Raw genomic sequence first — 11,997 nt, 5'->3', positions numbered from 1 at the left:
GCAACCATGCAAACAAATCTGTCGTCTCCGGGCAGTTTATGAGTTGTCGATACAGGAAAGACACGACAACCAGAAAACATCAATAACGAAAGCATCCTTAAAATTTATTGAAAATACTGTTATAATACAAAGATGTCACTTCCATTCCTTCCAGGAAACGAATTTAATCGAAATGTAAGTTTTTGAGTTCATTCTATCTAGCTAGGCCTACTCTAGTAGCCTAGGATAGGCCTATCTATATAGTGATATCGAGAAGGCTGACAACTTGTGTGGTTGTCAGCAGACTGTATCATGCTAGCACTTTATAATTTAATACCAAAACAGGCACACCATCATCATCCTAGGCCCTAGTCCTAGACTAGCTAGCTTCTTGTTTATGCCAAGCCTACTTCAGAAAATTAGAGCTGCGGGTGGTTATTATGTATGAATCTAGGTAGGTTAGGCATAACTAAACCTGGCTATTATTAGGCCAAAAAGAAGGGCCTATTAATTAAGTCTAGGATATGCTTGGGAGACCTAGGCCTAGTAGGCTTCTTTTTTCTTTTTTTTTTATCATCAATGTCTTTTTAATCGATTATTTAAACTTCACAGATTGGAAAATCAAATTTTAGAAAGTCCCACCAGTTTGGCAAATGCAATGATGTTTCCATGTTTGTTGGTGAATATAAACCTGGTATCGGAGGAGAAAAACTCGTCGGTCAAAAACCTAAGCCTCAGCTAAGCAGGATCCCTCAAGGTGAAGGTAATGCAGCGCCAGCCTGGGTAGCGTTTGACAGACAGGTGTTGAAATTTGATGCTTACTTCCAAGAAGCGGTGCATGAGAAACGTGAAGAGCAGTACCGCATTAGGAAATGCAAAATCTATTTCTACTTAGAAGATGACTCCATTCAAGTCATTGAACCTCTAGTTAATAACAGCGGTATACCACAAGGTAGTTTTCAGTCTTATCAAAATTTTAATCAAATTTAGCCTACTCATTAATATGCTTTTCCTCCAGTAAATTAATGATTTTTATAAACTTTTAAATTATATGTTGAATATAGTTAGAGCCTAGCCTACAGTGTTGAATATCTAGTTATTGATTTTCATTTCTTCGTTACGCAATCAATTTATTTTTGATGTTGGTTATGTAAATCTTTCCCTTATGTTTTTAACACTTTTACATATTCTTTGTAAAATAAATATTCTTTCAAATGCATAGCTTTATCCAAATAATTAGTATCTAAGGTCTCATCTTTAAATATTGACTATTTTGGTGATTATGTCAATATGATTTCACCAGCCATGCATATCTTTTTTTTTGTGGATAGACCTCACAAATAAGTATAAAATATTATTATTGTCATCAGGTACTTTAATCCGACGTCATCGAATTCCACTACCACCGCCTAATGATGACCAATTCTACACGGTTGAACACTTCAATTTAAACAAGGAGATCACATTCTATGGGCGGACATTCAAGATAACAGAATGCGATCAATTCACATACAACTTTTTACGTAAGCTTGGGGTGAGGATTAGTGGTCCTGTAAGTTCCCCAAGTGACCCATACACAGATCACAGGAAAACTGTAAGTACATTACAACTTAAAGCAAACTGTAGCCAAAATAATATAACATTCATCACCAAGAGAACTAAATAAATTAAATCAAATATATATTTGTGATTTCAATAAGGTGGGGGGGGAATGATGGATGAATGAATTAGTAAATGAATACTTGAATGACTGATTGATTGATTGATTAATTAAATGAATGATTGAATTAATTGTATTAATGAATGAACGAATGAAAGATTGAATACTTAAGTGAATGACCGAATGAATGAAAGAATGAATGATGAAATGAATATGAATGAATGGCTGAATGAAAAAATAAATTGGTGTAAGATTTAATGAATAAATAAATGGATAATTTTAATGAATGAATAAATGATTAAAATGATTGGCTGGTTGGGAAAGGATGAAGAGAATGAATTATAGAGTGAATGAATGAAGGAATAAACGGGTGTATGGTTGGTTGAATGAATGATGAATGAGTGAATAATTGAATCAATTAATAATTAAATTTAGTGAATGAATAAATGAATGAATAGATTAATACAGAATGAACCACTCAATAAATCATTGTGTAATAAATATACATTAATCATACAATGATTAATATACATCAATCATTCTAGTATTGGCTGTATGTATGGAAGATGAAAAATGCCCAAAATTGGGGGGGTATAAGGGGCCGGCTGAGGCACCTGGCAGAGTCCAGGGGCAGAGCCCATGGCAGGGACTTTGGGGCGAAGCTAGCCCCAAAGGTCCTGCGTTTCCTGTAGTTAAATTCCCAAATCCCAGAAAGAGTAGGTTAATAATATTGTTTTCCATTTTAATGTTGTTAATGTTTTAATTTTTTTTTTGTCTTGGAGAACTGCCCTCCACCCTTCCCACATAACTGGTAGTGGTGATAAAAAATGAAAGATTGGATGATGAATGAATTTATGATAAATATTAATAATGAAGGAATCCTGGAAATTTTAATATCTTCAACCCAGAACCCTGGAATCAATGTAACATTTTCTTTTCAAATTATTTTTCATCTTTTTTATTTTATTAACTGCAGATGGATGAAACACAGCAGCCACTGCGGCCCTATGAAAAGGTTGACACACTGAAACAGTTCCTGGACCACGATCGTCACGTCCTGCGATTTTACGGAATATGGGATGACCAAGATAGCATGTTCGGAGATGCCCGTGAGATGGTTTTGCACTATTTCCTAGCTGACGATACCGTTGAAGTCAAGGAGATTATTCGCCCAAATGCAGGAAGGGACGCCGCAGCAATGTTCCTCCGAAGAGGCCGTCTCCCGAAGGCAGCGCCGGAGGCACTGTCACAACCAGGAGAAGTCACTGGCCGAACTGTGCTCAATGTGTTTGGACCAATGGGGCATGGAGGAAGATATATACTTGACAGTTTAAAGGTAAGGACTTCCATCTACAAAAGAGATCAAAAATCTATCCTGGTTTTAAAACTACCATAAACTACCATATCTCCAACCATTCAAACTCACCGTTCCCATCTGTCACAATCAATTTAATAGCTATGGAGTCAAGTCGTAACGTTTTAACTAAAATAATTATGTAATCATATTTTTTATGTTTAGACCGGCGCAATCCACAGTGAGTGCTACCATGCCAGTGATCTCCGAATTGGCTCCAAGATCAATTTGTGGGGGCGCACTCTTACCCTCACAGACTGTGATGATTTTACTAAAGAATATTATTCCACTAAGTATGGTATAAGTAAGTATTTACTTAATTTTATTTTGATTTAATGCACTCTAAAAGTTAAGGATACCACATTTAGCAAGAGGGAATATATATTTCTAACTTTAATTATGTGGTGTGTTAAGGTGAAATCAAATGATAAAACACTTATAATATATTAAGTTAATGAGTTTGATTTTCCCCTATTCTAGCTTCATTTATGCCTCTGAATATCCACTCATCCAATGGACAGCCAATGAAACATGAATGGCCACCATACACTGGCTTTGGCTCGGAGGAAGATTCACTCTGCTCATGCAAGGGCCTTCTGCCTAAACCTCCCAAGAGAGATTTCATCAAGTTCATGGAGAAAGACAGGTAAGAGAGAGCTCAGATCTAAATCTCAGCTTTAGAGAAAGATTTAAATATTAACTCTGATGTTTCTACAGTATTACCTTAAATTGATAAATAATCTTTAATCTGCAATAGATTTCAGGCGCTATGCCTTCAGGCTTCCTCTAATACTATGACATTTAAACAGTATGAGGAGTGACATACTTTATAGAGGTATATTTGCTATAAAAAAGTAAACAACTCCCTTGACAATGCAAAACTGAATAATAATCACAAATCCGACATCAAAATACATTTTTAAGAAGGATAAAGTATTAATGATTATTTTTTATGAAATTATACAGTATAAGTAATGATCATCATCATTGCCATCATCATCTAGTCACCATAATGTCCATTGATACAAACTCCCTGAAACTCATCCATATTGTCTACTTTCTCTGCTTAATTGTTTTTTTTCTTCTGTTTGCTCAGACATGGCCTAGAGAGCAACGTGCTACGCTTTGTCGCCCGGTTGGATACCACCAAACCAATTGACGTTGACCGCCGCTTCATCATATCATATTTCCTATCAGATGATACAATTGCTGTCTTTGAACCACCTGTCAGGAACTCCGGTGAGTATGGCAAACAAAGGTGGATCTAGGTGACCCTCCCCAGCCAAATGCAATTTGATAAAGCAGATTACTATGACATTTAAACCAACATCAGCAGAAACACTCTGAAAAGTCTATACACAGGGGTCCCAAGGCTCCATCAATTCATCGTAGTCTCCCGGGAAGGACGCACTCCCTCTCTCCAACAAGCTCCCAGAAATTAACCAATCTCACGCAAATTTATAGTATTTGCATGTTTTTACTACTTTGCTACCAATTGTCTCACGAAAGTCCTGGCCAAAAGAGTATAGAATTTCAAGAGATCCGACTGTCAAGTTTTCCTTGAAATGGAATCATATATTTTGAAAAGTACTTACCACGAACTTGAGGGTGCCCTTCAAAAGAATATATCAAACATGTGGTGTGTCAACAGAAAGCATGCTCGAGTTTTGAACTTTTTTTCGAATTCTAATAGGGTGCCCCCTATCTCGTGGTGGTACTTTGTTTTTTGTTTCATTTTGCATGCAAAATCAAGGCACTCGGGCCTCTTGCTATTCTATACTCTTTGGTAAAACCAGGCGCAGCAAAAAGAAATTACAAGTGTTCAGTAAGTTCATTAAACCATTCTGAAGTTACTTCTCTAACTTAGGACCCCTGTGTACACTTTCATAATTGTACTTTTGATTTTCTTTGTGCCTATATCTAGTACTGTACCAACTAAAGTACAAGTGACTCTTGAAATTAATATCTTGCTATTTTTATTTCACATGATCCCAGAGGCTAGATTAGTGTATTTAGGATTCAATTGGCCATTTCTATTGATGAGTATTATAGCTTCCATAATTGACAAAATGAATAATTTATAAAAAAATAATCCTGTTAGTACTTAATATAGAAAATGACACACTAAACTACTTTGGAGATGATTGATTATATTCATTTTTAATTAAATTTCTGTCAGTTATTTTTTTAAAACAATTAATGAATAATTAACATCGTAATTATATTATATTTGATATTATAATTGATTATTGCATGTTAGAATTTATCGCAGTAGAAATCTGATAGACAGTACTTTACAGATAATAAACAAACACCTAAAAAAGATCACTGCTGCTAGAATGAAAGTTCAATACTGTAAATAAAATTAAAATCATAAATTTTATGTGACAGATAACTTTTATTTGCTCATTTGTGAGTGTGAGTGTTCATCATGCCCATGTATGCCCGTTTCACTTAAAACATTATTGGGCAGACTGAGCTTGTATAGTCAGGTACATAAGTGCTTTTATATGAAATGTATGTTGTTGGGTTTTTAGTTTTGCTTCTTTACAACAGCACTCTGGTCTTTTTAAGAAGGATGATTAGAATCAGAATTGTATACAATTTTATTATATGTTTACAGATTTGTGTATTTGTTGGCTTGTTGTCCGTGTGTACATTTTTTTTATGTACATTAATGTTTCAAATTGTTAAGGACGCATTGGAAATAAGTTCTATATATCATATTTGGGTATCCCAGTTCAATTGTTATTATCTGTGGTGTGTATGTATTTTTTTATCCCAACTTTAAATTATTTGTATTGTTTTTAATGAACCGAATATATGAAATCAAAGACTTATAAATAAAAAATATGGAATAATAAATTCTTATATGAATATTATATAATGTTTTAAATATGTTTTCTAATTTTTAATTGAAAGCTACATCAGTGGCAGATTTAGCAAGGGGGAGGGGGCAAGCAGGAAAGTAAAAAATGAAAAACAAAAAGAAAGAAAAAGAAATAATTGATTGCCCAAAACGCCTCAGAATTTTTTTTCAGGTGTCACCCCACCTCCCCTTTTTGGACACCTGGATCTGCCCCTGTACTTAAACAATATTTACAGTATATTGTTTATTATCTCAATACTGACAGTATATCAATTAAAATATTTATTATTTGTAGGCATTATTGGCGGTAAATTCTTGGAGCGCAACCGCATTAAGAAGCCAGGTCAGCCACTGTTTGGTACGCAGCTCTCGGAATACTACACTGCTGCAGATCTGTATGTCGGCAGTCGTGTCAACTTCCATAACCACTTCTTCATTATGATCGAGGCTGATGAGTACGCCTTCAGATACATGGAGAAACACAACGAACAAGTAATGCAAAACATTGTTTTATACCTTGATTAGCAAACTATATTTTTAAAAACTTTCATGTTAGGGTTGGAAAAAATATATATTAACCACAGATATTATTTAGTAAAACAAACCATTATTTACAGTTTGCAGTGTCTGATATCGATAAGATCCACAACAAATTGAAGAGTATTGCTGGAGGTCAGAAGGACAAGATCAAGGAATTCTTCAACCGCAACGACCCTCAAAATACAGGCAAATTAGATTATGATCAGTTTAGGTGAGTAGAATTTTGTTAATACCACATGTAACGATGGAAACTATTCTTCAAAGTAAATCATTTCAGATCTTTCATGCTCTATTAAAAAGTCTCTAGACATCTCTTTATCAAACTTTGTGAATTGGGTTTTTAATTATTAGGTATATCTCGACATTTGTTACCAGTATAAACAGCATAACATTCATTCACATTGGATCTGAACTGAAATTCGGGCCCCATTTTCAATGCACTGAACTGAAACGTTCCTATACTGATCCGATTGTAACGTTTTAACCTGCAAAAAGTTTCTTACAAGTATGTTGTCCTCCAGTTTGAATATTTAGCTAAATATATTTAAATATTGATTGCTAGATTTGTGTGACATAAATGAAAAAAAAATTAAAAAATTTTTGCTTTCTTATATAAAAAGTATAAAGTATCCTAATTATAGCCATGGTCGATTCGGTTTGGTCTTTGAGCACTTGAAATACTAGTACCTCTTCATAACAATTTCAACGAATTTATCAATGCACTATTTACAACTGAAAGATTAATTTTACCACGTTCACTTGTGCTGTTCAGGAATTTGATGGTACAGCTTGGAGGCAGTCTGCTAGCAGACCACGAGATAATGACCGTCGCTCGTTTCTACTGTGACACGCAAGACACCAAACTTGACCTGAACACTATCGTGTCTATCGTTCAGGAGCAACTAAGAAAGAACAACTTTGAGAACTTCACTAAACTGACAGAAGGGTTCATCCATCATGATACTGACAGGTCAGGGTTCATTGACCCTGACCAAATTAGGAGCACCTGCCATGCTTTCCACGTACCCATCCCGGATGACCTATTGAGGGCAGTCTTGTCAAGGTATGTATCAGTTGTATGCACAGAAACACTGACAAGCCATCAACAGTGCTTTGGTAACTGGAAAATAATATGACCATGTGCATAGTGGAGGGGAGTTTAGTGGTTAAGATGCTTGTCTTCTAATCACAGGGTTCTGGCTGATAAATGCATCTCTTTGTTTCATTTATTTAAGAGGGCCCCTGAATATCAGCAAACCCTCTATAAAATTATTATGGTTTAATAAAAAATAAAAATAGAGGTGGAAGATAAAGGCAGACCACTAGAGTCTTGGGACAATTAGCAAAAAGGCAGATAAGCAATGTGATGCAGAAAAGTCCAACAAGTTTCTAAATAGGTTCATTCAGCATCACTATTCCTACATGAAAAATGTGTAGAAAATAATCATAATTTACCCAAAATCATAGATTGATGAAAACTGATGTACATAATAACATGATTTCAATATGACCAAATATTGATGTTCATGAATATTATCTCATTTTTATAATTTATATATTAAATTAAGAAAGTAATTAATTGTTTAACATTTTTTTCTTCCAGAATGAACATGAATGAACAAGGACAAGTAAACTTCAACGAGTTCACAAAATACCTGAACTGGCGAGACTCCCCAGTAAGCACGATGAAATACACAGCGCCCCCTGTCAAATTCAGTGACGATTGGAAACCACTCAACACACAAGACTCCGTCCTAACGGTCAACTACATCGCCCTTCTAAAGGTCATCTTTAACGAGAGCTCATAATTGTAGTAATTTGATATATTTTTGGCTGATTATTCCCTAACACAAGAAACACAACTTTGTATTGATTTGGCCTATGATTTATATTTTATTAAGACGACCACATGGATATTGAAAATATTGTATAAAGTAACAATAAATATTGACTGTTACTAAAAAAATCTTGTAAATATGTTATATAATTTTGCTTAAAACCAAATTATTTCTGTGTATCAGATTACAGGCAGGGCAATTAGAGGTAGATCCTTTCTACAGGTGAATGTTGACCCCTACCATAGAAGAATGCACACCACTTCCCACTTTAATTAGTGTCAATAATTGAAATACAGTTAAGCAAAACATTGATAAGATTTAGGGCTAAATAGAAAGATCATTTTTCAGTTGATGAAAGTCTTGCAGAACAGTTTGGCGCCCTCTAGTGAGATTACCTGTATGTCAATGACTAAAGGTAAAGAAACCAATATAACTTGCTATGCTAAGACATATTGATGTCTCCTTGTAACAATTACGTTTTGTAACAAATTAGAAATCATTTCTCATTTAATATATTTCTCATGTTCTCTCTTTTAGACCACACAAGTCAAAATGTGCTTTTAACAAATGTTTTATTTACAAACGGAAAAGATTAATTATTGTGTTTAGATTAATAAATTTAAGAAACTCTGCAAGACCAGACCCTCGTCTATGTTCGCTAGGCAACAAGTAGAAGCCAAATAGTTTCAGTCTTCAAATAAAAATACTTCATCTCTTCCATGCATGCTGATTGCAAATTGTCTCCAGACATATTCATCAATTTCATTTTAATTGCAAGATGTCTCGTTGCTGCATCAACAATAAAGCATTCTGTATCGATCCACACAAAAAATTAATTTTGAACTAACCATACCAAAAAAAAAAACCCCCATTGATGTAAATGTTGTTGCTTGGAGTTAAGAGTTAAAAATATATAATGTTATTATCTGTTAAGTGCATTCGAAACATGGACAACACTCTTCCATAAAATAATACAAAAATGCTTTACTAAAAGCTATAATAGAGATTTAGTCACTGAAAGTTGCTTGTGTCTCCACTCAGTATAAGTGGGTACCTGGTAGGTTCAAATGTGCGAATTACTAGCTACAGCATATTTGAATACTTTCCCAAGAAATCTGTGTTCCATGAGAAATGTACTGTAATGTATATGAAATATGAAATGTACTGTATGTATGTATAATATCAAAACCTAAATAACAAACCAAAAACAAGAAACATTACTACTAAACCAAATTATAAGTGCTGTCAGTCAGTGAGGTATAGGCCTATTATGTGACGTTATTTGGTTCGTAAATTTAATGTCCGTGTCACAGAGGCTCAATAAAAGATTTAAGTGCAGTTCAAATTACTATTCAAGATCACCTTTGGGACCAAAAAATGTGGGGTGGTCTCGAGGATCGGTCTCTAATTAGAGGGTTATCTTTGTGTTAAGATGGAGGATTGTTAACCGGTTCTTTAAAAAAGTGGTCCTGAATTAAAGGAATCTCAGAATTAAAGGGGATCTCTCAAATTGTAGGGCGAACCATACTTATTGTTTGTCACATTGCTTTTATACTTTCTTTTCTCTTCCAACATCAATATTGTCCCCAAGCCAGTCAGCCTAGCTAGCTTATAAACCAAATCTTCAAACTTTTTAACAATGTAGATTTCTTAGTATATAAATTAAATATATAAATTGTGTAAAGTTTAACAGTCCAAACAAATATACAATGTTTTTTTTCCCAGAAGAGATTTATTCAAAAATGTTATAACTTTAAAGTGTACATATATTTTAAGTGAACGTTCAATAAACAGTGTCCATTGTGTAACCATGGTAACATTTCTCTCTATTTGTCATCTTTATAATGAAGCACCATACAGTTGTATAAGCCTCCATGAAAATGTTCAAATAATACATAAATCATATATAAATACAGTATAAAGCATAAGCAAAACTATTGCCAAAATTTAGCATATTATAAACAGTAATATACAGAAGTTGATAATAGAAGTGAAATATATATATAATATATACTGTACATATAATTATTGATTTATTTCCTTATATTTTCAATAAAGAATAACAATGTTAAACTGCTATTTCAAATGCCTGGTAACATCGGCCTGTATTTTGCTATCAGGAACTCTACTCCATTTTCTGTCTCCATCTTTCACATCCTAGACAGTTTGCCTGTGCAATTTTTTCTAGAGCATTGTGCAATTTCAACTTGAAATTAGGAGGACATGAGTGGTAAAATGACAAGAATGTGTACCATTACAATAGTCAACAATGCGACGTTTGGCATGTAATGTCACTGATGAATTAGCTAGGGAAGATTTAAAGCGGTATTCCGACGAATTTGTGCCATAAAATTTTACGAGCTCGTATTTATCCATATGCTAGTGGAAGACACGTAAACATCTCAAGCTCTTAACATCCTGTGTCTACCCACATTCATCCATTTGAACATGTCAACATCCTGCGTTATATCTAATGTGACTAGCTGAGGGCATAGCTTTTAGATGCGCCTGTTAAAATGCACTGCTAATGTGTACCACTTTAAGGTAGTTACCCGACCAATATCTAGAGCAAGTGCAAAAGAATTGACGGCAAATTGTAGTTTAAGTTTGACTGTTATGGTTTAGTGGTTAAGGCATTTGCCTTTAAATCCTATGGGCAATGTTCAAATCCCCTATGAAACCTTTGACCTCATTATGAGACTTATTGAAATAAGGAAACACTATTGTAAACTTTACACAACTTTTTATACTAGACAAAAAATGGTTATAGTTTGCTTATTAATATCTAAATATTGGAAAAAATTTTGGACAAAAAGTTTAACTTGGAGGTTTCCAAGAGCTTGCAATCATGAGTCATGAGTGAAACTTGAGTATTTTTTCGCTACAAAAACAAAGGCAAGCACATTTGGTAAAAATCAGGATACACTAGTGATGGAGATGTAGATGTTATTTTTTCTCTAGTTGATACACACCGATGCAGCACAGGCCTATAATCTGAGACTTCTAGTCACTAAGTACGTCAATCCTAACTTACTAGGAAGCTCAACGAGGAATGTTACAGGGAGATAGAGAGTGGGAAGGGGAGAGGTAATACTGTAAGCAGCAGTACACAGAGCTATATAAGACTAACAATATTAATACCCCAGACCCTTTAATCCATAAATTCAAATTGACTTTTAGCCCCTGTTACATTATGCAAAGGGAGGTGCAACATCCCTGAGACACAAGCACAGAGTCAAGTGCGGTCCAAGAAGGTGGGCCGTTTTAATTAAGAATCAGTTTTCAAGCCAGAGACAACTGGCCTGATAGAGCCAATTTTGAGCATCTTACGTGAAATAACCTAAATTATTTTCACCTCATCCTTAACTTTTGCGGAACAGAGTACTGTACAATTTTCCCTGCTCCATAGAGTAGGAGTATACATAAAAATGCTACATAGATTTAGAAGAATGCCAAATCCCATATTCACAATGATCTCCCAATACTGGTAAAATTGCATGAATGTGCTTTGTTAACGATACCAGATGTGTATAAGAGACAAGGGCATAGCTTTTAGATACGCCTGTTAAAATGCACTGCTAATGTGTACCACTTTAAGGTAGTTACCCGACCAATATCTAGAGCAAGTGCAAAAGAATTGACGGCAAATTGTAGTTTAAGTTTGACTGTTATGGTTTAGTGGTTAAGGCATTTGCCTTTAAATCCTATGGGCAATGTTCAAATCCCCTATGAAACCTTTGACCTCATTATGAGACTT

The 11,997-nt window shown here is 34.5% G+C and overlaps 1 protein-coding gene across 1 annotated transcript; it reads left to right on the top strand.

The window, feature by feature from the left end:
* LOC117121491 (EF-hand domain-containing family member C2-like) lies at positions 1–10,057 on the top strand. Its single transcript, XM_033266695.1, has 11 exons — positions 1–174; positions 592–931; positions 1,350–1,573; positions 2,616–2,975; positions 3,159–3,297; positions 3,474–3,639; positions 4,090–4,232; positions 6,158–6,354; positions 6,480–6,613; positions 7,175–7,465; positions 8,006–10,057. Exons 1-11 carry the CDS (start codon positions 133–135, stop codon positions 8,208–8,210), a joined length of 2,241 nt encoding a protein of 746 aa, XP_033122586.1. The 5' UTR covers positions 1–132; the 3' UTR covers positions 8,211–10,057.
* The last annotated feature ends 1,940 nt before the right edge of the window (positions 10,058–11,997 follow it).

Source organism: Anneissia japonica, unplaced genomic scaffold (assembly GCF_011630105.1).
Source record: "Anneissia japonica isolate Jap-2015-1 unplaced genomic scaffold, ASM1163010v1 scaffold287963_len587249_cov193, whole genome shotgun sequence".
Lineage (NCBI taxonomy): Eukaryota > Metazoa > Echinodermata > Crinoidea > Comatulida > Comatulidae > Anneissia > Anneissia japonica.
This window is presented reverse-complemented; position numbering and strand designations above follow the sequence as displayed.

Bases quoted from the DNA above. Each gene is read 5' to 3' on its own strand.
- LOC117121491 (XM_033266695.1), top strand. From the start codon at position 133: ATGTCACTTCCATTCCTTCCAGGAAACGAATTTAATCGAAAT. The intron at 3,640-4,089 runs GTAAGAGAGAGC...CTGTTTGCTCAG, and splicing joins AAGTTCATGGAGAAAGACAG to ACATGGCCTAGAGAGCAACG. The intron at 4,233-6,157 runs GTGAGTATGGCA...TATTATTTGTAG, and splicing joins ACCACCTGTCAGGAACTCCG to GCATTATTGGCGGTAAATTC.